At 43.2% G+C, this 26,022-nt stretch overlaps 1 protein-coding gene and 1 pseudogene across 1 annotated transcript in view; one reads left to right on the top strand and one right to left on the bottom strand.

Annotated features, from left to right (window-relative positions):
- Positions 1 to 3,707: 3,707 nt before the first annotated feature.
- Positions 3,708 to 3,967, bottom strand: LOC114895888 (annotated as a pseudogene).
- A 6,057-nt stretch (positions 3,968 to 10,024) lies between these two features.
- Positions 10,025 to 26,022, top strand: part of SLC22A16 (solute carrier family 22 member 16) — a 33,330-nt gene continuing 17,332 nt past the window's right edge. Inside the window, exons 1-3 of the mRNA XM_029223977.1 lie at positions 10,025 to 10,149; positions 19,947 to 20,426; positions 23,533 to 23,650. Of these exons, the coding sequence (XP_029079810.1) occupies positions 10,082 to 10,149; positions 19,947 to 20,426; positions 23,533 to 23,650 (666 nt within the window). The 5' untranslated portion in view covers positions 10,025 to 10,081. The remainder of the gene's footprint in view (positions 10,150 to 19,946; positions 20,427 to 23,532; positions 23,651 to 26,022) is intronic.

Here is a 26,022-nt window from a genome sequence, read left to right as displayed (position 1 = left end):
AAGACTTTAAAAATGGTCCACATCAAAAAAAAAAGATCTTAAAAAAAAAAGAGTATTATAAGAGCAGCGAAGGTAATCAAACACCAGAATTATTTTTGTTCCTTAGACCAACCCTTCCTTCATCCCTTATTTGTCTTCTCTCAGTGGACATCAGGTGAGGTAGCCAATGACATAGGCTCCATTATCTTCTGGAATTGTGCAGCATTACCAGTTCAGTCCTCCTCCTATAAGCGGGCACAAGGCAGCCGTGCTGCAGTGGTGGCAGCAGCGGCACCTGCCGTTGCAGCGGCTTGCTGACCTCTGGGCTGCAACTATGGTGGTGTGACCTTGAAACAAATATTCAAGCTGTGGCCCCTGACTCCTCCTCCAGCCCTTCCAACAATATTGAAAGCGTATAATCCCTTTTATTGTATCCCTCTCTTCTTGAAATACCTAGAGAGGTTTCTGTTTCCAGCACTAACTTCTGCTTAATACATATAACATATTTAAAACAGCATATTAAAATTAGTTTTAAAAAGTTAGTCAATTTAAAGTTTATTTTAAAATATATTTATAAACATGATATATAGATATGGAAATTATCATGAAGATGATCACCAATGGCTGGATACTAAAGTTGAGGAGACACTGATCTCGTTTAACACTCATAACCAAGTTGGCACTATTATTACCTACAAGAGAAAATTTTGAGAGGTTAAATGACTTGCCCAGGATCACACAGGTACTAAGTGATTGTTCTGACTCCACCGTTTTTAAACTGGAGAAAGGACTTGGAACTTCATTTGATTGTCATCAAGGATCAGACATCAAGCAGCACCTGAGCTGTGTCCTGAAGAATTAATTGACTTAGCCAGTAAGTTGGGGAGGTTGGGGGGGGGATTTCTAGGCTGAACGAACAGCATGAGCAAAGGGATGGTGGTGTGAATGAACATCCCTCATCACAGGATCCAATGGAACCTTACAATTCTGGAGAAGAGGGACATGACTGGAAGTGATGCTTGAGAGGTAAGCAGGGATCCAGTCCTGGGAGGCCTTGGAGGCCATGCTGAGGAGATGAAACAATTCTAAAAGCTAGGGGGCCATGGAAGGATTTTACTGATGGCATGGTCTATTTACATGGGAATTTTAGAGAGGTCATTCTGGTAATCTGAGGCGTGATGGGTGGAGTTGTCCAGTAGAGAGCTGGGATAAGGGGCTAGAGCTATGGGAGAGCAGTGGGCTGGGGGAGTCTATAGGTAGGTGATGAGAACAGAAACTATCTACCTTTTTTTTTTTTTTCTTCTTTTTTTGCGGTACGCAGGCCTCTCACTGTTGCGGAGCACAGGCTCCGGACGCACAGGCTCAGCAGCCACGGCTCACGGGCCCAGCCACTCCGCGGCATGTGGGATCTTCCCGGACAGGGGCACGAACCCGTGTCCCCTGCATCGGCAGGCGGACTCTCAACCACTGCACCACCAGGGAAGCCCAGAAACCATCTATCTTTGCATGGTTGATGGTCCACATTGAACAAGACAGTCCACATTGGGATGAGGGCTGGGATCTGGAGGCTGTGGGACCACAGGACATCAGAATATTTTCTCACATGCCAGGGACCCTAAGTCACCCAATCTAACAACTACTCTTAGATTTAGAAGGATGCACGAACACTGTTTTCTCTTAGGCCCCTTCCTTTATCCCCTCCCTATCTGCCCATGTCCCTTCCACCCACTGGCAGAAATACATCTGCACTGTATTTGTGTTAAAATGACCTCATTGTATTTCTAAGATGGAAAGTGTGCTGTTAGTGGGCTCCTCTTTAGGAAAACCCAAGACTTGTCTGAGTGGTGGGTAGTGTTTGAGCCAGGCCCTTTTAGTTTTCTTCCATTCATTTGTGGAGAAACTGGTGCCCTTAGGAAACTGCTTAAATTTTGTTTCATTATTCCCTATGTTTGGATTATGTCCATTCAGTCATTCAACACATACTGACTGTATTCAGTCATTCAACACACCTGCTATATGTCAAAGTTCCTGCCCTCATGGAGATTATATTCTATAGTAGTGATAATATATATATATGATATAGTAGTTATATATATATATATATATATTAGGTTGAAGAAAAATAAAACAAGGTGGCATGGTAAGGGGCTAGAGAGTGATGAAGACTGATACTTGAGGAGGAGCAAAGGAATCTTCTCACAAAAGACAACATTTGAACAGTGACCTGACTGAAGTAAGGAAGTGGCCATATGGCTCTTGGGGAAAGAGGTCTCAGGTAGAGGAAATTGAACTCAGAAACAGAGACTAGATTTGTGGTTACCAGGGGCAGGGGGTGGGGGTAGGGGTAGAGAAAATGGGTGAAGCTGGTCAAAGGGTAAAATTACCAGTTATAAGATGAATAAATTATGGGGATCTAATGTACAGCATGATGAATACAGTTAACAATACTGTATTGTATACTTGAAAGTTGCTAAGAGAGTAGATCTTAAAAGTTTTCACCAAAAAACTATGTGAGGTGATGGATGTGTTTCCTAACCTTACTACAGTAATAATTTTGCCATTTATACATATATCAAGTCATCACATTGTACACCTTAAAATTACACAATGTTATATGTCAATTATATCTCAGTAAAGCAGGGAAAATAAAAGTTACAGGAAAGTTTCCAGACTGTGGCAGGCGGGGCGTGATTTTTTTTTTTTTTTTTCTGTTGTTGTTTTGTTTTTGGTTTTGGCCGTGCTTTGCGGCTTGTGGGATTTTAGTTCCCCAGCCAGGAATCAAACCCAGGCCTTTGGCGGTGAGAGCGTGGAGTTCTAACCACTGGACCACCAGGGAATTCCCTGTTTGATTTTATTGTTGTGGCTGTTTTATTTGGGACATAATCTTAAATTGAAAAATAAACAGAAAGTCAAAGTGAAAAAAAAAAAAAAAAGAAGTTCTGAAGTAGAGGGAATAGCAAGTGTAAAGTGCAGGGACCGGGGTGTGTTTGCTGTGTTAGAGGAATGAGCTAGGAAGCCAGTGTGGCTGGAGTGAAGAGTGGTTGAGAAAGAGAGGTAGGAGATGAGTCAGAGAAGCAGCCAGGGTTATGGAAGGACTTTGATTTTATTCTAAGTGTGCTAGGAAGCTGCTGAGCAAGGGAGTGTCATGATCTGAATTTTATATATATATATATTTTTTTTTTTTTCCCATAGAAAGCAGAAAAATTATTTATTCCAAAAGATGGCAGAAATAAGAAATTCATCCTGAAAATATACTTTGGTATATATTTTTGGTATAATTCTGGTGAGACAGATTTTCCCTCTGAACATGTTCTCCTACTGACTGCCCCACTGCAGTCTTACTGTGTATAACAGTTTTCAAACACTTCCCTCATTCTCATGTTGTGAGCAGGCAGGAGCCACCTTCAAATCCACAGGATCCAAGGAGATAGTAACATTATTTCTCAGAAGAATGGCACTTTCTATCTCAGAAGAGTACATAAACATTTTGTGGAGGCAGCACAGTTTAGATTAAATAGACACATCATTCATCAAAATGTAAAGAAGGAGACAGGAAAAAATACTGCATTCTAGAATAAGATATTCAAATGTGGTGTGAATGTTTAAGGCAGCTGACGACCAAAGTGGGCAAGTCAGGGAAGGTGGTCTGGGTATGGAGGAGCTTTTGCATCTAGAGGAGTTCTCTTCGTGACCTCAATGACTGAGCCCTGGCGAGCAGGTCTTCTTCCTCAAGACCAATGATGTTTGAGGTACCTACCAGATGGTTTCATTTTTCAACTGTGGTCCAAAGAGAGGGTTAAGTTGGGCCAGAACTGCAATCAGCCAAAAGAGATAGCAGCAAACTGAACAGGTCACCAAGATGGTGATGATAATGATGATAACTCCCCAGTTGGGACCCTTAGGGATGAACCCAGGGCACCAAAAAGCCAAGGAAGCCCTAGAACACATTCATCACGACGAGAGGCACTGTGAAGCCAGTATACGCCATGGTTGCTGCGGGAGGTGTCAGTCCCTGCCCTGCCACCTCACTTTGGTCCCACCTGGAAGTGTCAACTTGAATTATATTTTTCAGGAATGCTTGCCTGCTGTGTGGGGCAAGGGAGGAAGCAAGGGGACCAGTTAGGAGGATGTTGCATAATCTAGCAAGGGATGATGGTTTGGATAAAGAGGTTAGCAGTGGAGGTGGAGAGAAGTGTTCAGAATCAAGCTCTATTATAAAGGCAGAGCAACTAGAATTTTCTGATGAAAAAGGATGTGGAGTGTGAAAACGGGAGAGGAGTAAAAGAAGATACCCAGGGTTTTGGCCTAAGCAACTGGGTGAAAGTGGTGCCATTTACTGAGGTGGGAAGTTCTGGAGAGAAGCAGGATTGAGGGTGGCCATGGTAAGTTTGAGGTGGCTTTTAGATAGGTGATGGAGACATGGAGAAGGTAGTGGTATTAACAAGTCTGGAGTGCTGGGGTGAGGTCAGCTTGGACATATAAATTTGGGAGTCATTAATGTAAGTTTTGAAAGCCATAGGACTAGATCACGGGTTGGTATGCTTTTTTCTGTTTGCCAGCAGAAGGGCAAACAGAAGGTCCAGATAGTAAATATTTTAGGCTTTGTGGGTCATACAGTCGGTCATAGCTACTTAAGTCTGCCACTGTAGTATGAAAGCAGCTGTAGGTAATCTATGAATGAATGAGCATGACTATGTCCCAATAAAAATTTATTTGTAGAAGCAAGTGGCAGGCCAGATTTGGCCCATGGACTGTAGTTTACTAACTCTTGGACTACATGATGCTACTAGGGAGAGTGTAAAAAGAGAAGAGAGAGCTCAGAGCCCTGGGGCACTCCAACATATAGAGAAAATGGGAAGAAGAGGAGGATCGAAGAAACTGAGATACAGAAAGTGGCAAAGTAAGAGGAAAATCAAGAGTCTGGGCTGGCACAGAAGCAAAGGAAGATGTTTCAAGAAGGACAATATGATATTGTGGTGCCAGTAAACACTGTGAAAGATTTTGAAATGAGCGCCCCCCCCCGCCCCCACCTGCCAAATAGAATGTCTGATCATAACCAATGATTCTTGTCCACAGAAATGAATTGCATCCTGTGGAATGCAACTGATTGCGCTGGTGGAATGCAATTACCCTGTGGATAGGCCAGTTCTGCATCTATTTGTAAATCTGTTCTAGCCTTACTTATTGCTTTAATACTTGGGCTTCATTGAATTCTTCTTTGAACTGATTGTAACATCTTATTAGTTCCCTCATTAATTAATGATTAAAAGAGGGGCTTCTCTGGTGGCTCAGTGGTTAAGAATCCACCTGCCAATGCAGGGGACATGGGTTCGGGCCCTGGTCTGGGAAGATCCCACATGCTGCGGAGCAACTAAGCCCGTGCACCACAACTGCTGAGCCTGCGCTCTAGAGCCCACGAGCCACAACTACTGAAGCCCGCGCGCCTAGAGCCCATGCTCCGCAACAAGGGAAGCCACTGCAATGAGAAGCCCACACACTGCAACAAAAGAGTAGCCCTCGGGCTTCCCTGGTGGCGCAGTGGTTGAGAGTCCGCCTGCTGATGCAGGGGACACGGATTCGTGCCCTGGTCCGGGAAGATCCCACATGCCGCGGAGCGGCTAGGCCCGTGAGCCATGGCCGCTGAGCCTGCGCATCCGGAGCCTGTGCTCCGCAACGGGAGAGGCCACAACAGTGAGAGGCCCGCGTACCGCAAAAAAAAAAATAGTAGCCCCCCACTCGCCGCAACTAGAGAAAGCCGGCACACAGCAACAAAGACCCAATGCAGCCAAAAATAAATAAATTTTAAAAATAAAATAAAATCATTGACGTGTTCATTGTATATTTGTATGCGAGTCATGATTTTACCTTTTAAAATTATTTTTAAAAGGTGGACATTGAGTAAAATAAGGGTTGAAAACTGACCATGGAATTTGGCAATATGGAGATCATGGTGACTTTGGTAAGAGCTATTTTGGAGAAGTAGCAGTAAAAGATTGGAGCAGATGCATAAAACTAAATGATAAAGACACATGGGCACAGGAAAAAGTAAATAGACCAATGGAACAGATTTAAAGAGTCCAGAACAAACCCACATGTAAATAGAAACTTTATAGATGACAGAAGTGAAAATGCAGAGAAAAGGATGGAATATATTCCATAAATGGTGCTGGGACAATTTTTACATGTATGAAAAAAAACAAAATTGGATCTTTACCTCAAATCAAATAATCTGTTCCAGTGGCTTTAAGACCTAAATAAGAAAAGCCAAAGGCTAAAACTTTTAGAAGAAAATAGAATATTTTTGTGACCTCATGGAAAAACAAAAATTTAAAACAAAATACAAAATCACAAACTATAAAGGAAAATATTTATGGATTTGACTTAATTAAAATAAAAAATACCACTTCTGATCATCAAAGACACCATAAAGAGATTGAAAATACAATTATTCCTAATGCTTAACTGACAAAGGTGTCTGGAATATGCAAAAAGCCCTTACAAATCAAAATAAATAAAAATAACCTAGTAGAAAAATGTGCAAGAATATGAATAGGCAATTCTCAGGAAAGGGAAACCAAGTGATCAATGAAGATATGAAAAGATGTACAACCTCAGTGCTAATTAGGGAAATGCAGATTTAAACTCCAACATAATACCATTTCATATCTCTGAAACTGACTAATGTTTAAGGGTCTGATGAAACAAGTATTGTGACAAAGGTGTGGGGAATTTTATAGCCTCCCAGTTGGAAGGCAAATTGGTATGACCACCTTGGAGAGCAATTCAGCAATATTTAATAGTTGATGTATGTGCCTTACAACACAACAACTCCATTCCTAGGTGTATACTTCAGAAAAACTCTAATATATGTACATAGGGACTCTTTATAGCAGTATTGCTGTAGTAAAAATCTGAATACAATCTGCATGTCCGTCAATTAGAAAATGGTTAAGTAAATTGTGGTTTGTTGGAACAATGGAGTACTAAATAACAATGAAAAAGAAATGAACTAGAGCTACACATATTAATATGTATGAATTTCACAAACATTCAGAGGAAAAATCAAGTTGCAGAGTACATGCACATACCTAGATTTTAGTGATATATCTTGCACATTTTTTTGTTAGATTTATCCCTAAATATTTATATTTTCAGTGCTATTAAAATGTTTTTTTAATTTCCAGTTGTTCATTGCTAGCATATAGTCATACAATTAATTTGTTGTATATTAATCTTGTTATCATGCAACTTTGCCAAAGTCACTTATTCTAATAGGTTGTTTTGTGTTTTTTTTTTTTTGTAAACTCCATCAGATTGTCTACATAGATTATCATATCATCTGTGAATACAGACAGTTTTACTTCTTCCTTTCCAATCTGGAGAACTTTTTCTTTTTCTCTTTTCTTGCCTGAACCCCCAGTACAATATAGTGGCAGTGAGAATGGACATCTTTATTTTATTCCTGATCTTAGGGAGAAAGCGTTCAGTCTTTCAGACATTAAGTATGCTATTAGCTATGAGTTTTTTGTTGATGACTTTTATCAGATTGAGGAAATTCCCTTCTGTGATATTGTAATATAATAAGAAATACATATGCCGTCTTAATTCTCAGTTCCTGATACAGAGCTCCTAAAGCCTTTGTAAGTTCCTGAGTGATAGGGGTGATAGGAGGATCTATTGTTATCATATTTGGTCTTAATTCCCAGTTCCTGACACAAGAGCTTCTAAGACCCTTAGAATCTCTAGAGTGATAAAGGTGTCTTTCTGGTATGGTAGTAAGATGACAGGTGGCTGGAGGCCCCTAGATAACTTAAAAATGGGGGCTGGTTTCCAGAAAGACCAAAGCAGGCATTAGAGAGATAGAACTTTCAGTCTTACTTTCTGACCTCCCAGGAAGGCAGGGGTCTGGAGTGTGAGTTAATCACCAATGGCCAATGATTTAATCAACCATGCCTGTGTAATGTAACCTCTATTGAGACTGAAAGAGCTTCTGGGTTGGTGAACATATGGGGTGCTGGAAAGGTGGCGTGCCTTCCGTGCTCCTTCCTCCGTACCTCGCCCTATGTATCTCTTCATCTGGCTGTTCATCTGTAGCCTTTTATAATAAACAGGTAAATGTAAGTAAAGTGTTTTCCTGAATTCTATGAGCTGTTCTAGAAAATTATTGAACCTGAGGAGGGGGTAGTGGGAACCCTGATTTTTGTCGGTTTATCAGAATTACGGGAAGCCTCGGACTTGCGATTGGCATCTGAAATAGGGGACAGTATTGTGGGACTGAGCCCTCAACTTGTGGGATCTGATGCTAACTCCAATAGTTAGTGTCAGATTTGAATTACATTTAGGTAACTCAATTGGTATTTGGAGAGTTGGAGAATTGGTTGTTGGTATGAGCAAAAACCCACACATTTCATGTCATAAGTGTTCTATGGGCAGAAACAGATAATAATACCATCTATTCCTAGTTTGTTGAGTGCCTTTATTATGAAAGGATGTTAGGTTTTTTGTCAAATGCTTTTTTTTGCATCTATTGAGATAATCATATGGTTTTTCTTTTTTAGTTTGTTAGCATGGTGAATTTTATTGATTGATTTTCAGATGTTAAACCACTCTTGCTTTCTTGGCATAAACCTTACTTGGTCATGATGTATTGTCCTTTTTATAGAAAGATGCATTCAATTTATTCAACTTTTGTTAAGAATTTTTTATGTCTATCTTCATGGAGTATACTGGTCTGTGGTTTTCTTATGTCTTTGCCTGGTTCTAGTATCAGGATAATACTGGTCCATAGAATGAGCTGGGAGGTATTCCCTACTCTTCAGTTTTCTTGAAATGTTATGAGCAGAATCAGTATTATTTCTTCCTTAAATGTTTGGGCCTCGGCTTTTCTTTGCGGGAAGGTTTTTAACTACACATTCAATTTCTTTAATAGATATAGGGCTATTCTGGTTATCTGGTTTTTTCTTGAGTGGGTGTTGGTAGTTTGTGTCTTTCAGGGAATTTGTCCATTTTATCTATGTTGTGCCATTTCTATTTGGTGTAATTAGAACAGTAGATAAAAGTTCAACTTTCCCCATATCTCCCCCCCCCCCGCTTCCCCCACCACGTGTACCTCCCCAGCATTTCCAACCTTAAGACTTTCTAGTTAGTAAGAATCTACCTAATTAAAAAAAAATACATTCCAAATTGTTTATTACTTAATGGATTAATCATTCCAGGATCATTTGCATTTCAAAAGAAAATAGAATTATTCATAGCAAAAATAAATAAATCGTTAATGGTGTTATTTCAGGCTTTGTGACAAGTAGGTAAGGGAAGTACTTTGGGAGATGCGCTTTCCTCTTTTTCAAATCCTCTTCAAGTACAAGTTTGCTATTTTCACTATTCTGCTTAAGTTTCTACCCAGGGAGTTCCCTTTGCCCTTTGGTTAACATAAGATATTTCACACAGCTCTGCAAGATCCTGCCACTTCTCAGGGTCATCAGAATCCATTCTCTATGCCCTGCTCTTGTACATCCCTGTCCTGGCCCTCAAAAGGGTGGACTTCTCTGAGAAAGCGATATTTGTGCCCAAGAGTGGCGTCCAGAAATGTGCATATAAAACCAAGTGCTGGGGTAGACTCAAGCACAAGTTTGAGAGCCACGGAGGTAAGGCGCGCGGCTCCAGACCGAACCCCGGCCTCCGCATTCCCGCCTTGGGCTGTCGGGCGACAACCTTTACCCAGGCACCGGCGCTTCCCTCGAGCGGCGACCCAAACGGACGTGGTAAGTGTCCAGAGTCTGATGGGGCGGCGGGGAGGCCGCGGGAAGTGGCGGGGCTGGGCGCACCGTGCTACTGCGGGCTCCGGGAGCACAGCGCACTGTGAAAGAGGCCGCGGCGGCGGGGACTCGCTCGATGGGAAGAGAGAGGAACAAAGCCTGGCCCCGCGCGCGGCTCGAGCACTTTGACGCGCGGGGGACGCAGAAGCCGGGGCGGGCCGAGGCGCGGCGGGTGGGGGCCGGGCTGGGTTGGGCTAGGCTGGGCTGGGCTGGGCGCTGTGCCCGCAGCCCCCGGCTCTAGGCGAGCCTCGCGCGTCCTGCTTAGGAGCGCGGGGCACGGCGGCAGCATGGGGTGCGGCAGCGTGGGGTCCGGCAACTTGGAGCTGATTTTTGACAGCGTGGGGCACTTTGGCAGGTAGGGAGTTGGAGTGGGGGTGAGGAGGGAGGTCGGTGCCTGGGGGCGGAGGGGGAGCCGAGTCGGGGGAGGCGCCGGTGGGGTCTGTTTCTTCCAGTTGCGACGGGGTTCTCGCGCTGAGCTCGCGATCCGAAAGCATTTCCATCCCTCCTTTCCCAGAGAAGTCGGGAGGCCTGCGTCCTGACTCCTGGCCCTGGCTGGGCTCATCCTCTCGAACTCTGGCGGCGGCACCTCCCCAGAGCAAGCAGTGGGCTCTGGGGCTCGCTTCGGGAGTGGTGGGTGCAGGGCTCGTCTGGCGCGCCTACCGCTTGGCAGGTGGAACCTGGGGCGCGCCGTCTGCGGGTGCCGGCGTCCGGAGCCCCGGCTGGAAAGCCAGCTCACAGGAGTAGAGGAATGCCGGTTCTTGGCGGCTCATTTCTCTAATCGGCCAAACGGGCTCCTCTTTCACTTCCCCAGACGACTGCTGCCCCGCCCTGCCCCGCGGTAGAGTCTTCCTCAGTGCCTGGCAGGTATTGAATTGCTCCAGAAACAACCGTTAGCGGTTGTTGTTTTGTTTTGTTTTTTTCTGTTTATAGAAACCTAATATGTGCCAGCTACACAGTGCTTTATTTGATGCCCACGGAATCTTGCAAAGGGGGTGAATCCTTATCTTAATGATTGGGAGACTGAGGGACCCACAGGTCCCTCAGTCTGTGGGTCAAGGACCCAAAGCTACGGCAAGGTGGGACCTAGGTTTAACCTTTGTACGATTGTCACCCTCTTTTCATTTGTCAAGTTAATTAAAAAAATTTAAAGTGTAGTCATTCATTCATTCATGGAGAAAACACTTCTCTGTCTGACCTGGAACGTTTTGGGAGGAGAGGTAGCTGGGTGAGGGGCCATACAGCGTGCGGATCAGAGGTTGGGAGCTCAGTCTGAATCCTGGCCTGCCACTCACCGCGAACGTGACCATGGGAATACTGTGCCTCAGTTTCCTATCTGCCAAGTGAGAATTATAATCATTCCTGCCTTTAGCTCCCTCCCAGGCTTGTGGTGAAGAGATGATGATGTGCTGTTCTCCAGGGTGGAAAGTTGCACAAAAAGTTGGTTATGATTCTCAGTGTCCACAAAAAAGAAGTGGTGGAGCAGGTAGAGGAGGGGCAGGAGGTCCCAGCTCTCCCCTGCTTCCTCCTGATACCTGCGTTATTGAATGCTGAGCTGTGCCTGGCTCTGTCATAAGTTCTTTGTATATGTTACCTTCTTTAACCTTCACTACAGTCCCATGATATGGGTGGCATCACTCATTTCACACATGAGAAAACCAGGCCTTGCGCCTAAATCACAAATCTGTTAGTAGCAGAGCAGAATTGGACGTCCATTGGCCTTCACAGTCCATGCTGTCAACCATGGTGCTCTCCTGAGCACGACCCTGGGACTCAGCCAGGTCCTTCATGTATTCCCAGGATCACGTTAGCAGTGAGTGGCAGGCCAGGATTCAGACTGAGCTCCAAACCTCTGATCTGCACGCTGTATGACCCCTCGCCCAATATTCTCTCATCTTAGACTCCTTGAAGAAGAATAGCACGAGGATTACAAAATCAGCTCCGGGGATGGATGTCTGAGTTCCGATCCTGACTTACCAATTATTAACCGTATGGTCTTGGACATTTGACTTACCACTTCCTCATCTGTAAAATGGGGGTAATAATAGTACTACAAATGTTTATTGTAAGCAATCCACCTTCAGCCTCTCATTTCATCCTCACAGTAACCCTATGAGGTAGTAGTTACTAATGCCATTCTTTCCCCATGTATTTTAGGGATTAACTAAGATACTTAGGTGCTATAACAAAAAGATCCCCCAGTTGGAGTTTGTTCCTCTCTGGTAACTGTGCAGGGCAGGTTGTGCTCCATGGGGCTGTCCAGGGACCCAAGTGGGCGAGGCAGCTCCACCATCCGCAGCACCGGGGGCAGCTGCTCCATGTCCTTACCCACATGGTCAAATGTGGCTCACCATGGTGGGAGAGGGGAGAATGGATTTTGAGAGACAGCTCTTAGCCAGCCACAATAATGTATGCAAAAGTCTTATTATTCAGTAAGTTCTCAATAAATCATGGCTATTATTACCTGAGTCCCCATCCTAGTGGGAAGGGTAGATTGTGAAAGCTGCTTATAGGAAGGAAAAGGGTAACAAGTCAATGCTTACAGCAAAAGGTGAGAATAGTGTAAAATATCACAGTACCCATATTTTCTCTGGCATTTGCTCTAACTGGTCTTTTTATTGTTTGTAAGTAGAGAGTTTATTGTGTATTATTATTATTTAGTCTTAAGGAAACCTAGTTTATTGTGTATTATTATTATTTAGTCTTTTTTTTTTTTTTTTTGCGGTACACGGACCTCTCACTGCTGTGGCCTCTCCCGCTGCGGAGCACAGGCTCCGGACGCACAGGCTCAGCGGCCATGGCTCACAGGCCCAGCCGCTCCGCGGCATGTGGGATCTTCCCGGACCAGGGCACGAACCCGCGTCCCCTGCATCCGCAGGCGGACTCCATTATTTAGTCTTAAGGAAACCTAGTGAAAGTGTTAAGTAGAAAACCCTAATGATCTCTCATTTCTCATTAGTCATTTCTAAGGTGAGGAAGCACTATCCTAATCACATTTAAGAGAGGAAAGCGGGACACCTAAGAAGAATTAGGTTTCCAGGACTCGTCCTGAAGCCATATCGAAGTTACAAAAACTTCATGGCTTAAGTCCCATGTTAGAGGGAGTTGAGGAAACCAAGATTCAGGCATCTGTGTTGGGGGATCTAAGAACCTGGATCTTTGAGTTATCTTGGGATAAAGGGAGAGATGGTATAAAATTTCAGAGTTGGAATGTTAAGCCTTGTGACTGACTTAATCTATGGATATAGGTACTGGGGATTTTCCCCCCCAATATATGAACTTTTAGGTTTTTTTTTTTAATTTTGGCTGCGTTGGGTCTTCGTTGCTGCACACGGGCTTTCTCTAGTTGTGGTGAGCAGGGGCTACTCTTCGTTGGGGTGCGCGGGCTTTTCATTGCAGTGGCTTCTCTTGTTGCAGAGCGTGGGCCCTAGGTGCGTGGGCTTCAGTAGTTGCGGCGTGGGCTCAGTAGTTGTGGCACGTGGGCTCAGTAGTTGGGGCTCACAAGCTCAGTAGTGTGGCTTGTGGGCTCTAGAGCGCAAGCTCAGTAGTTGTGGTACATGGGCTCAGTAGTTGGGGCTCGCGGGCTCAGTAGTTGGGGCTCGCGGGCTCTAGAGCACAGATGCAGTAGTTGTGGCACATGTGCTTAGTTGCTCTGCGGCATATGGGATCTTCCCGGACCAGGGATTGAACCCTTGTCTCCTGCATTGGCAGGTGGATTCTTAACCACTGCACCACCAGGGAAGTCCCTTAGGTTCTTTTTTGACTTCACCTTATGAACATCATAATAACTAGCACTTTTATGCACCTACAGTATGCCATAGTGCTTTCCATGTATTAACTCTTTACATTCCCCCAACAACCCATTTTTCACGTGAGGAAACTGAGGCTCAGAAAGGGTAAGGATCTTGCCCAAAGACCCAGATGGTAAGTAACCAGAGACAAGATTCAAACCATGGCAGTCTGGCTCTGGATCCATGCTCTTAACCACAATGGGATGACACTAGTTATGCTTCATTATACAGAATTATATAAATCTAGGACCAAAAGTAATCTTCTTCACCTGTCACCCAGATAGCATGAGTCTGTTTCCTGGGGGTTCTGATCATCTTTGCTTTTCCTTGCCTCTGGGTTTCCTGTCTATTGTGTCTGTATGATTCTTTTTCCATTAGTGTTTCTCTCCAGCTGTGGGCACAGTGATATGTTGTGTCTCTGTTGTTCTTTTTTTTTTTTTAATTAAAAAAATTTATTTTGCCCACACCACGTGGCATTGTAGGATCTTAGTTCCCTGACCAGGGATGGAACCTGAGCCGCCTGTAGTGGAAGCGTGGAGTCTCTAAGTCTGTTTTTCTGAAGGGGCCTTAGGCTGGGGGGGACACCTGATGGACAACAATCTTTGTAAGGGACAAAGTGATATGTTAGAATGCTAGACACCTAAGGAAGTAGGGTTTTGTTTTTTTCAGGAAGTTATCCTTGTAACAGGGAAAGGGAAATTCAAATTGAAAGAGCGCTCAAGACCTTCCCAGCACGTAGAAAGTATAATTATATGAACTAGCATGGTTTGTTTAGGGACTGCTAAGTGGTTTATTATTTATGGAGTATAAAGTATGAGGGTGAGAGAAGGCCAGTGAGGGGTACACTTACAGTCATCCACAAGAATATTTTTGATGTCATGCTAAGCAGTTTGGGTATTAGGATCACTATGAAGAATGAAAGGTGCATTGGAGGGGCAGGAGTTGGGGCAAAGAGACCGGAGAAGACCCAGGTAAGAGCCCTGGTGGGAGATAATGAGGGTCTGGACTGGAGCAGGGGCAGTGTGAACAGGTAGGATGGGATAGTTTTAACCAGTGGAAATGATGGGTCCTCCAGGCCCTAAGGCATGAAGGAGAAGTGGGAAGGACCATGAGGGCCCCCCATGCCCTGCCCCTACCCCATATTTCTGGTTTGTGTGGATGGTGGTGCCCTAAACTCAGAAGCAGTTACACTCCAGGTGGGGCAGGCTTGGGACTTAGGTATTGAGATCCATTGGAGACTCTTAACGCAAATTCATTGTGGGAATTCCAGGTCGAGACATCCAATAGGCATTTGGGTAAATATGTATTGTTCAGGTAAGACACCTTCTTGTTTTTGTTTTTGTTTTTAATTTTCTTTACTAGTTTTATTTCAGAAGAAGCCAAGAAGTGGTATTACATTGGTACATTAATGATAGAGGCTTGATGGACCCAATTTGACACTTTTATCATTGTAATCATTGTTTTTGAATAGCTAGAAATGCTCATAATGTATATGTCTACACATTCCTATATATTTCTTTTTTTTTGAATGTTGGACCATAGTTTATTCCTGCAAGTCACATTGAGAAGAAAAAACAGCTAACATGGAGGTGGTGGGTGTATGCTGCTGTTAGAATCTTGCACCACTAAAGTTCTCCATGGCACAAATTATACCCCTTTGTTGTCGTAATAGATATACATAAATTTTTTAAATTTAGAAGTGCCAGTCTTTTTTTTTTTTAAACATCGTTATCGGAGTATAATTGCTTTACACTGTTGTGTTAGTTTCTGCTGTATAACAAAGTGAATCAGCTATACGTACACTTATATCCCCATATCCCCTCCCTGTTGCATCTCCCTCCCACCCCTCTAGAAGACACCTTCTTGTCAGCATGGATTGGGTGGCCAACCAGGGCTGCAGTCTAGACAATACGCACCATGTGGACAGATGGGGTGTGCCTTGGCAGCCATTCCAATCACACCTCAGCAGGGGCATTGCTGAATACTTTTTCCTCTCCCTGGGTCTTGCAAATATAAGACTTCTAAATTAATGTATTATGTATATACAGAAAAGTGTGTACCTTAATCTACAACTTGATGAATCATCATAAAATGAACACATACGTGTTACCACCCCAGATCACCCCTTCTCATGCCCCCTTTCTCTCCCCCAGACTCACTACGATCCTCACATCTAACACCATAGGTTAGTTTTGCCTGATTCTAAACTTTGTATAATTGGAGTAAAAAATCACGTACTCTCTGTCTGGCTTCTTTTGCTCAACACTGTGTTTGTGAGATTCACCCATATTGTATGTCACAGTAGTTTGTGGGTTTTCATTGCTGTGTAGTATGTCATGGCATGAATATTCCACAGTTTATTCATTTACTGTCAACAGACATTTGGATTGTCTCCAGGTTGGGTTTATTATGAATAGTCTTTCTTGTATATGACTTTCGGGAGCTCATGTACACATTTCATTGGGTATTTTCCTAGGAAAGGAATTGCTCTGTTACCTGAATGTGCATGTGGTCAGCTGCCAAACAGTTTTGCAAAGTGGTTGTAATAAATTACACCCTCGCAAGTTGTTTATGAGACTTCCAGTGGCTCCACAACAATTGTTAAGTATTTTGAATGTCAAACGTTGTGTCAGCATATGGTTAAACCAGGGAATTCAATTTTTCGGAGCAGGAAGCTTACTTGCTTGCTTATTTATTTATTTATTTATTTACGGCTGTGTTGGGTCTTCTTTGCTGCGCATGGGCTTTCTCTAGCTGTGGCGAGTGGGGGCTACTCTTCCTTGCGGTGTGTGGACTTCTCATTGCGCAGGCTTCTCTTCTTGCGGAGCACGGGCTCTAGGGCGCACGGGCTTCAGTAGTTGTGACATGTGGGCTCAGTAGTTGTGGCTTGTGGGCTCTAGAGCACAGACTCAGTAGTTGTGGCACATGGGCTTAGTTGATCTGCGGCATGTGGGATCTTCCCGGACCAGGGCTTGAACCCGTGTCCCCTGCGTTGGCAGGCAGATTCTTAACCACTGCGCCACAAGGGAAGCCCCTCTCCTGGGAAGCTTTTTAAGCTTGTATAGAGTCCTGGATCCCACCTCAGGCCTCCTGAGGGTGGGGGAGAGAAGACAAATCCTAGCTTCAGAGGCCTGCCAGGGAAGGTGCTCTGTTGCGGACACTGTGTGTGAATGGAGAATGAGAATAGAACACTTGTGTGACTCTGTAGAGAACTCTAGTGACAACTGTGCGGTTCAGGTTGGCTGGGGAAGGACCTGAGGCCAGGAAGGTGGTGACAAACTAGAGAAGCTGGTGGGATTCAAAGACTGGAGACCTGGACGGTGCAGGAGGTGGGATGAGCGGGAGGGACAGGGGGAGCTGGGAGGATGGGAGGCCGTGGTCAGAGAGCAAAATGTGAACTTTTCAGCAGTGGAGCTGCTCCAGGTGATGAGACTACTTAGGAACCAAACCCAAACGCCTTCAGGGGCAGGTAAACTTCAGACAAACAAAATCTGTCTGCTGCTTGCGGGGGCTGCGTCGTACTTTGCAGTGTTGGAATTTGTGGGGTGGGGAGGAGTGGAAGACTTATAACCATGATGTATGTTACATTCTCAGTCATATTCATATAGGATGCCTCTTAGGTCCCAAACAGGATTTGGTTGCAAGAGGATCTGGTACCCAAGTCTTTCATTGCCTCGGTGTCTGGCAGTTAGACACTGGCCCACCACAGACTCCACTCTGTAATGATCTGGACAGGGTGATTCTCCCTCTGTTCTAGACACCAGGAGCTTGCCTTTAGTGAAAGACTCCATGCTGCCCTTTTCCTCTGGCATCTCCCAGGCAGCATTTATAACTTTTACCATAATTTATATAACTAATCTCCTGCTGGAAGACATTTAAATTTCCAGTGTTTTCCAGTTACAGACTAAACTTGTACATTAACTTTGGGAGAGTTGATATCTTTATGATGTTGAGTACTTGTTACTCCAGGGAAGTAAAGAATAAAACTTACTCTCAAGGGCAGATGGCAATACCCATTAGTCTAATATCTTCTAGTGTAGTAGAGATGCTTAGGTGCTTGATTTTAAAAAAAGAATTAATAAAGTAATTTGCTAAGCAAAGATTGACCAAATTTCAGGTCACTGTCGGTTTCAGTTTGTAAATTTGGAGACCCTACATTTACTTTTAAAATTTTGAATAAACTTTTAATTTTTGGATAATTTTAGAGTTACAAAATAGGTGCAAAGAGAGTAAGGAGTGTCCCTCATCAAGTTTCCCCCATTGTTAACACTTTATATTACCATGGGATATTTGTCAAAACTGAGAAACAGACATTAGTACATTACTATTAGCTAAACTCTAGACTTTATATAGATTTCATCAGTTTTTCCAGGAATGTCCTCTTCCTGTTCTAGGATCCAATCCCGGGTACCACACTGCATTTAGTTGTCATGTTATCCCACTCTTCTCTGGTCTATGGCAATTTCTCAGTCTTTCCTTGTTTTTTATGACCTTGACACTCTTTAGGCGTATTGACCAGGCAACCTATAGAATGTCCCCCAATCTGGGATTATCTGTTGTTTTTCTTATGATTAAACTGGGGTTATGGTTTTTGGAAAGAAGGCCACAGAGGTGAAGTGCCTGTTCATCACATCATATGAGGGGGAATGTGATAATCCATACAACATCACTGAGGATGTTAACCTTCAACATCCGGTTAAGGTAGTGTTTGCCAGATTTCCCCACTGTGAAGTCTCCTTTTATCCTACTGTGTTCTTTGGAAATGAGTCACTATGTCTAGCCAAAGGGGAAAGAGTGGGAATTAAGGTCCATCTTCTGTAGAGAGGGAATATCTACAGGTATTAGTTGGAATTCTACTGTAAGAAAGATTTGTTTCTTCTTTCTTTTTTCTTTATTTGTTCAGTCATTTTCTTATATAAGTATGGTGTATTTGTCAGGGTTCTCCAGAGAAACAGAATCAGTAAGAGATAGATAGATATACTGAAAGGTAAGAGGAGATTTATTATAGGAATTAGTTCATGTGGTCCTGGAGGAGAGAAGTCCCACAATGTGATGTATGCAAGCTTGAGACCCAGTGCTATAATTCAGTCCAAGTCCAAAGGCCTGAGAACAAGAAGCTGATGGTGTAAGTCCTGGTCTCAGTCCAAAAGCCCAAGAACCAGGAATGCCAGTGTCTTTGGAGAGCAGGAGAAGATGGATGTCTCAGCCCAAGCAGAGAGATCAAATTCGCCCTTCCTCCACCTTTTGTTCTATTCAGGCACTCAACAGATTGGATGATGCCCACCCCCATTGGTGAGGGCGATCTTCTTTACTCAGTCACATGCTAATTTCCTCCAGAGTCACCCTCACAGACACACCAGAAATAGTGTTTTATCAGATGTCTGGGGATCCCTTAGCCCAGTCAAGTTGACATGTAAAATTAAACATCATAGTATAGGACATCATATCATATGACATCATATCATATCATATATCGTATATCCCAAAGTATTTAAAGGATTGTCAGTGCAGGCTATTTTTCAACAGGTTAAAAAAAAAAATGACATGAATGCTCACTAGATCTGATTTGCCTTCTAAATGACATAGTTGTGAATACATTTTATTCAAAAGCTATCAGCATGTGTACTGCTGGAGTTCAAATAATTTTAAATGTTGTGAAACTAATTCTATTGATGTAGCTAGTGGGTGAATGGCACTTTCACATTACGGTGCTACCTCAGGTTTTAGCTTGACATTTGGAAAGAGCTTGCTTTGGCTTAAGATAGACTGAATTTATCTCCCAGCTCTTAATTCTGTGCTCTGAGCAAGTCACTGGCCTTCCCTGAGCCTCAGTTTCCCTCTCTGTAAAATGGAAATAAAAACTACTTCATGGTATTCTTAAAAAATGTTTTATTTTATTTTATACTTTGGATTATACTGTGCTATTTATTTTGTTGCTCAGATTGTCTCAGCTTTGCCCTTTGGGAGCTCTTTCATACTGGTTCCTCTGTCCCCTTGACATGCCACCACGTTTTTTGTATTTTGAGTACTTCCTTACTTTCTGATACTGTAAGATGCTCCAGGCTTATTTTGTGTTCTCCCTGTCCTGGTCTTAGAATCAGACATTTTTCCTGGTTCCTTTTATTGGAGAATGATATTTAGAGCCCAAGATCTGGGCACCGATGTGCTTCTGCTATTGGGATATCATCGCTTTTAGGCCCTGTTGACAGATATATACACATATGTATACACACATATCTATAATTATTTCTGTGTTTATCCCTTTATCCAAGCTAAGGCATAATGGAGATCTTTCATATTTGCATATGTCTTTTTTTAGCCCATAGGCCAGATATAATAACTTGATTTTTTTTTCTCTTTGCAGATACCAGATATTCCTCTATTTTATATGTGCCTTCCAGAACATCTCTTGTGGTATCCATTACTTGGCTTCTGTGTTCTTGTCAGTGTCCCCACAGCATACTTGCAAGCCCCCAGGCAATGTGAGTCGGGTTCTTTTCCAAGATATCTCTAGTTGGAGGTTGGAGGACATCTGGACCCAGTTTTCCATCGGCCGTGAAGACCACATCATAGTGCAGCTACAGGACGGTGAGATTTGGGAGCTCACAAGCTGTCACAGGTTCCGGAGGGATGACAAGTCGAGTTTGAACTATGATTATAACGGCCATAAGAGTAGTTTCCCTTGCTTGGATGGCTACATCTATGACAAGAGCAAGTGGCGCAGCACCGTGGTGACTGAGTGGGATCTGGTGTGTAACCGAGAATGGTTTGGAAGGCTGATCCAGCCTACATTTATGCTTGGAGTCCTGCTGGGAGCAGTGATCTTCGGCTACCTTTCTGACAGGTAAAATGAAATGTTTAGTATTGTTACATCAGCATAGGGTTCATTTTCCTATCTGATTTTCTTAGGGGACAGGGAATTATGTTCAAAACTGTAGCCATTTTCATACCTCCTATCTAAATTCCTTGCTGATCTGTTATTTAGAGACACAAAATAACGTAGCGTTTAGGGGATGGGTTCTGAAGACAGTCTGCCTGTGTTCTGCCATTTATTAGCTGTGGGACCTGGGTGAATTGCCTAACATGTGTTTTAGAATCTCATGTGTAAGCTGGCAATGAAAATAATAGCGCTCACCTCAGAGGGTTATTGCAAAATTAATACAGAAAAAGTACCTTGGACACATAACCACTCGGTAGTGAATTTTTTTTTCTTTCAATAGATTTGCTTTTTAGGAGGATAGTCTGGTCCTAAGCAATAATATCTATGAAATTGTGTGATATACCAGCCATATTTTTAAGAAATACACATTAAAATGAATATGTAGCTCTTAAAATAAAGCAAAGTTCATCTCTATATGGACATGGACCACACTTTTTATATCTGTCCTAAAGTACAGAGATGAACTTATTTATTTAAGTTCATCCCCATAGTTGTGAGTTTTACAGGTATGTGCTGGGCACTGGGAACCTAAAAACAACTGCTTAGGTCAGAAATCCCTGCCCTCAGGGTGTGCTAGTCAAATGGGGCCAACAAACACGTCCAAATAAAAATTATAGGGCTTTGTTTTGTCCAGGGCCATACTAGAAGTAAAAGCAATGGAGGCAAAGACTGTGGAAGCCTAAAGGGAGGAGTACCCAGGTCTTTCCCCGCCAACACACACATCCCCTCCAGGAGGTGGCATTTGAATAATAAAACTGGAGCAGAAGTGGAGTCTAGTTATTATTTGGTGATTGAAGTTATGTTTCAGTGTTTAAGAATCTTCTGCTTCATAACTGTCTTCCTGGGAAGTGTGGAAGTTAGGGTGTCAGTGGGGAGAAGAACAAAATGGGAGATGAAGAGGTAGATATTCCCTTTTGGTAAGTCTGTCAGTGGAGGAACTGCAAGATGCAAGGTGGCTACCAGCGTGATGGGGTCCAGAGAAGGTTCTTGTCTTTGACTGGAAGAGACTTAAACCGAAAGGGAGAAGTCAGAGGAGAGCGAAAGACAGAGGAAGAAGAAGTAATTGGTAGAATAAGACCTCAGAGGAGGTGGGAAGGGACATGATCCTATACAAAGACTGCAAAATGGTATTTGGAGAGAAAAGGGTGTGTGTCTCTGGAGAGGAGGAAAGAAGAGAAGCCTGAAGGCAGATGCAGGTCATGCTGGCGGGTGGGCAGACCAGGAACTTGCGGGGCTTTCTCCTTGATGGTCTCTGTTCTCTGCAGGAGAGGGCTGCTCATCTGCTGAGAGTGAAGACTTTGTGGGTGGTGCAGGGGGTTGATTAGGGATGGATGAAGAATAGTTTTAAATGGCATTCAGGGCTCAGATGAGATTGGGAACATTTATGTGCAGGGCCAGCAATCCCGACTAATGCATGTGGGAGCAGAGAAGGCTGAGGCCATAAAAGTGACAGTTTCCAGTTTGCTTGCATACCCTCTGCTGCACTGGGCAAGCCTGTTGGTTGGAATCTCAGGACTGTATTTTTTTTGCCTTACAATTATCTGTCAGGGACATCTCACAGGGAGAAAATATCTGCAAATCACATGTCTAATGATAGTCTAGTATCTAGAATATATAAAGAACACTTATAACTCAACAATAAGAAGACAAATAACCCAATTTAAAAATGGACAGATGATCTGGAGAGATATTTTGCCAAAGAATATATACAGATGGCCAAAAAACACATATAAAAATGCTCAACATCATTAATCATTAGGAAAACGTAAATCAATGCCACAGTGGGATAACCTCTGCTCACTAGAATGGCTATAATCAAAAAGACAGGCAACCACAAGTGTTGCCAAGGATGTGGAGAAATTGGTGGGATTGTAAAACTGGGGGCAGCCATCCTAGAAAACAATTTGGCAGTCCCTCAAAACATTAAACATAAAGTAGCTTATGACCCAGCAATTCCACCCCTAGGTATATATCCAAGAGAATTGCAACATAACTTTACACAAAATCTTGTTCGCAAATATTAATGGCAGCATTATTCATAATAGCCCAAAAAGTGGAAACAATCCAGGTGTCCATCAACTGATGAATGGATGAACAAAAGGTGGTATTAGCCATGCAATGGAATGTTATTTAGTCATAAAAAGGAATGAAGGACTCTAACATGGATGAAGATTGAAAACATAATGCTTAGTGAAATAAGCCAGGTTATATATTGGGCAACTCCATTTATGTATAGAGTCCAGAATAGGCAACTCTGTAAAAACAGAAAGCAGATTAGGGGCTGCCAGGGGCGGGCTAGAGGGAGCAGAGCATGGGGAATGATGACTCCTGGGTGCGGTTTCTTTTTGGAGTGACGAAAATGCCTTGGAACTAGATAGTAGTAAGAGTTGCGCAACTCTGTGAATACACTAAAAGCCACTGAATTGTGTACTTTAAAAGGTTGAACTTTATGGCATGTGAATTACATCTCATGTTTTTTTAGGTCTGCAGGCATATAATTGTTATTTGTTTGCTTTTTAGGCAAAGAAATGCACTTCCCAATTATGAAAATATAGGACAAGTAAGCAGCTTATTCTAGTAGCAGAATGTAGCAAGACTTCTGTTTTTAGAGGGCCTTAGTAAGAGTTGTCTCCCCTTGGTGGGCTGAGCCAGCCCAACAGAGAAGATGATCCAACAGGTCACAGAGCAGGTCCTGACAGGGAAAGGACAAATCTTCCCTCTCCTTGCTCCCAATCTCAGGTTAGGTGGTCCTTTGGGGACCACCCAGAGTGATCGAGTGTGTATATGAGCAGATCAGGTGGAGACCAGTCCACTGAAAAACTGGCCTCTTGAAGAAATCATGTGTTAACTCACGATTTGCTCAAAATAAATGAATGAGTAACAACAATCAAATATTGATACATAAGCTACTAAAATATAGGTAGCACTTATCTTTCATGAATTAGAGTGGATGTTTTAAACTGTTGCAGCCACACCTTGCTCCTTCCTCTGTGTAATTCTTATTTTTCAGGGCAGGAAGACGACTTGTCTTGTGGGCCACAAGCACCGGTGTATTTTTGTTTGGCATAGCAGCAGCATTCACGTTTGATTATTACAGCTTCATAGTCGCACGCTTCCTTCTTGCTATCGTGAGTTGGGTTGTTGTTGTTGTTTTTTGTTTTGTTTTGTTTTGTTTTGTTTTGCCTCTTTAATTCCACTGCAGGACTTTTATATTAAACCTTAACTCTCTTAGTCTTGTTCATTTAGAATCTAGTGAGAGAGATCAAGGACTAATCTTTGTTCACTCCACTGCAGAAGTCTTTCTGTAGAATATTAGTGTCCTATGCTTAGAATGAAACTCATTAAAATGAAAAATTGTTGCTTAGTAGGCAGAAACTTTACATTTGACTCAATGCCTGACAGGTAATCCACATTCCATGATTACTAACAGCAAGGATTTGTGGAACATCACTTCCACTTGGCATTGTACTGGGGATTCTAGCCGATACTATAAAGCAAAAGAGAGAGAGGAGACAGGGAGAACAAGAGGGAGAGAGGAAGGCATAAGGGGAAAGAAAGAAAAAAAAAGTCATCATTTGTAGCCATTACAAATAATCGCTACAAATTGTTTTACTTCTGAGCAATTGTATGGGTCTAGTCAGGCTTTGTATGCATGAGCCAAACAGAAGGTTCAGTTGTATTGTTAAGAAAGTCATTTGTATAATGTGCAGGAAGAATGAGAACAAGAAGGCATCGGGCATTTCTGTTATGGGGAACAGGGGAGTAGGGTGGAAAGGGCATGAGTTTGAATCCCAGCTTTGTCATGTATTGGCTTCTCAACTGTATGACCTTGGGCAAACACCTTATCCTCTTCAAACCTTAATTTCTGATCTATAAACTGTAGAAAATAATACCTGCTTCACTGGGCTGTTACCAGGATTCATGTAAGCATCCACAGTTCAGTACCTGGCACGGACTTGGCACTCCCTACAAGGGTGCTATTACTGGGAGCTGTTTGCACACTTGGTGAGGCTTCCAGACAGCTTCCAAACTACCAAACAACAGCAGCAGTGGTTCTGTTTGGTGGTCACTGGTCAAGGATAACCAGGTGAAGTTTTATCTTCAGGGAGAGCTTGTGATCTTGCTGAACACAGAGCAGGGCATACATCCCCTCTCACCAGAATGGATGATCCAAGGGTCTGGAGAGAAGCCAAGGACTTCAGTCTCAGAAGAAGAGGTCACTGCACCCCCTCAGAGGGCAAGGTGGTGTATTCTCTTTTGGAGTCTTCATCGATGGCTGGGAAGGGTTCCTAGAAAGCCACACAGATGGCCAAGGATAGGAGGATGCATTAAAAAAAATTTAGGAGAATTGAAGGTGTTGCATCTTAAAAAAATGTATATATATCTAGGTATGTAGAGAGTTTTTAATACAAAAGATAACAACCAGCAGTTCTGTCTCCACTGAGGATGGAATAAGAGGAAATGGCTCTGTAGCTACAGAGTGAGATTTGATAAGAGACCTTCTGGTGAGAATGATGGTACAACAGAGGCACAGACAGGACTTGAGAGGGTGTGGAGCCCTCTTTTGGAAGATTTAAGAGGATAATTCTAAAAATATCTGTTTCAGTCTTGCAAAATACCATGAGTTGATTTCCAGAGCCAAGAAAATGAGACAGGCCACCCATAGAATACATCTGTAAAATGTGGCCTTAATTTTCTGTGGCTCCTTCCTTTGGTTTTTATGGGAAATGTATTTGTGATACAATTTTGAGTAGGGAAGATGCAGGCAGATCCATTCACTCAGCACATTTATGGATCTGCCTACAGAGTGTAATGCTAAGTAAACCTGACCAGGCTGTTTCAATATCCCTACATCGTAGGGCAAGTCAAGACACTGACGGGCCATTTTAAAAACCCATACAATGTTGACGATGGAGGACTAACAGTGGAGGGGGTCCCGCAGCGGGGGATGGGATGGGGAGTCTGGAGAGTCAGGGGCTTTTTAGTCTGAGGGGTGGGTGAGAGAAGAACCTTCCAGGCAGAGGCAGCAGCAAGTGAGAAGGCCCTGAGACGTGAAGAAACTGAAGGTCCCGATGCCTGGAGAATAGAGAGGAGGTGAAATACATGATAAGGCTGAAGGAGAGAGAGAGGACGAGGCAGGGCCTTGTAGGATGACAAAGAGTTTGCCTGGTTTCATAAAGGCAATGGGAATTCCCTGAAGGAGTTCAGTGAATTCAGGGGTGAAGTGGTCATTTTGGCTGCTATGTTCGGGGTGGGGTCAGGGTAGATGTGAAGAATAGAGTGTTATCAGTAGAGGTGACAGGTATGAATGGTGTCAAGGAGGCTTCTGGAATTATTTAGGCAGTTGTGCAATGGATTGTTTGAACCCAGTGACAGAAGTAACCAGTAGGAAGTGGGAGTGAACACAAAAAGAACTGGCATGAAAAAAACATTTTGGGGACTGATGTTATAACTTACTTTAATGGGGAAATTTGTAGTATTTGAAGGTTTAAATTTACCA

Source organism: Monodon monoceros, unplaced genomic scaffold, assembly GCF_005190385.1.
Source record: "Monodon monoceros isolate NGI ecotype Baffin Bay Population unplaced genomic scaffold, NGI_Narwhal_1 Super_Scaffold_15, whole genome shotgun sequence".
Taxonomy (NCBI): domain Eukaryota; kingdom Metazoa; phylum Chordata; class Mammalia; order Artiodactyla; family Monodontidae; genus Monodon; species Monodon monoceros.
The sequence above is the reverse complement of the archived record's forward strand: the minus strand, read 5'-3'. Positions and strand labels throughout refer to the sequence as shown.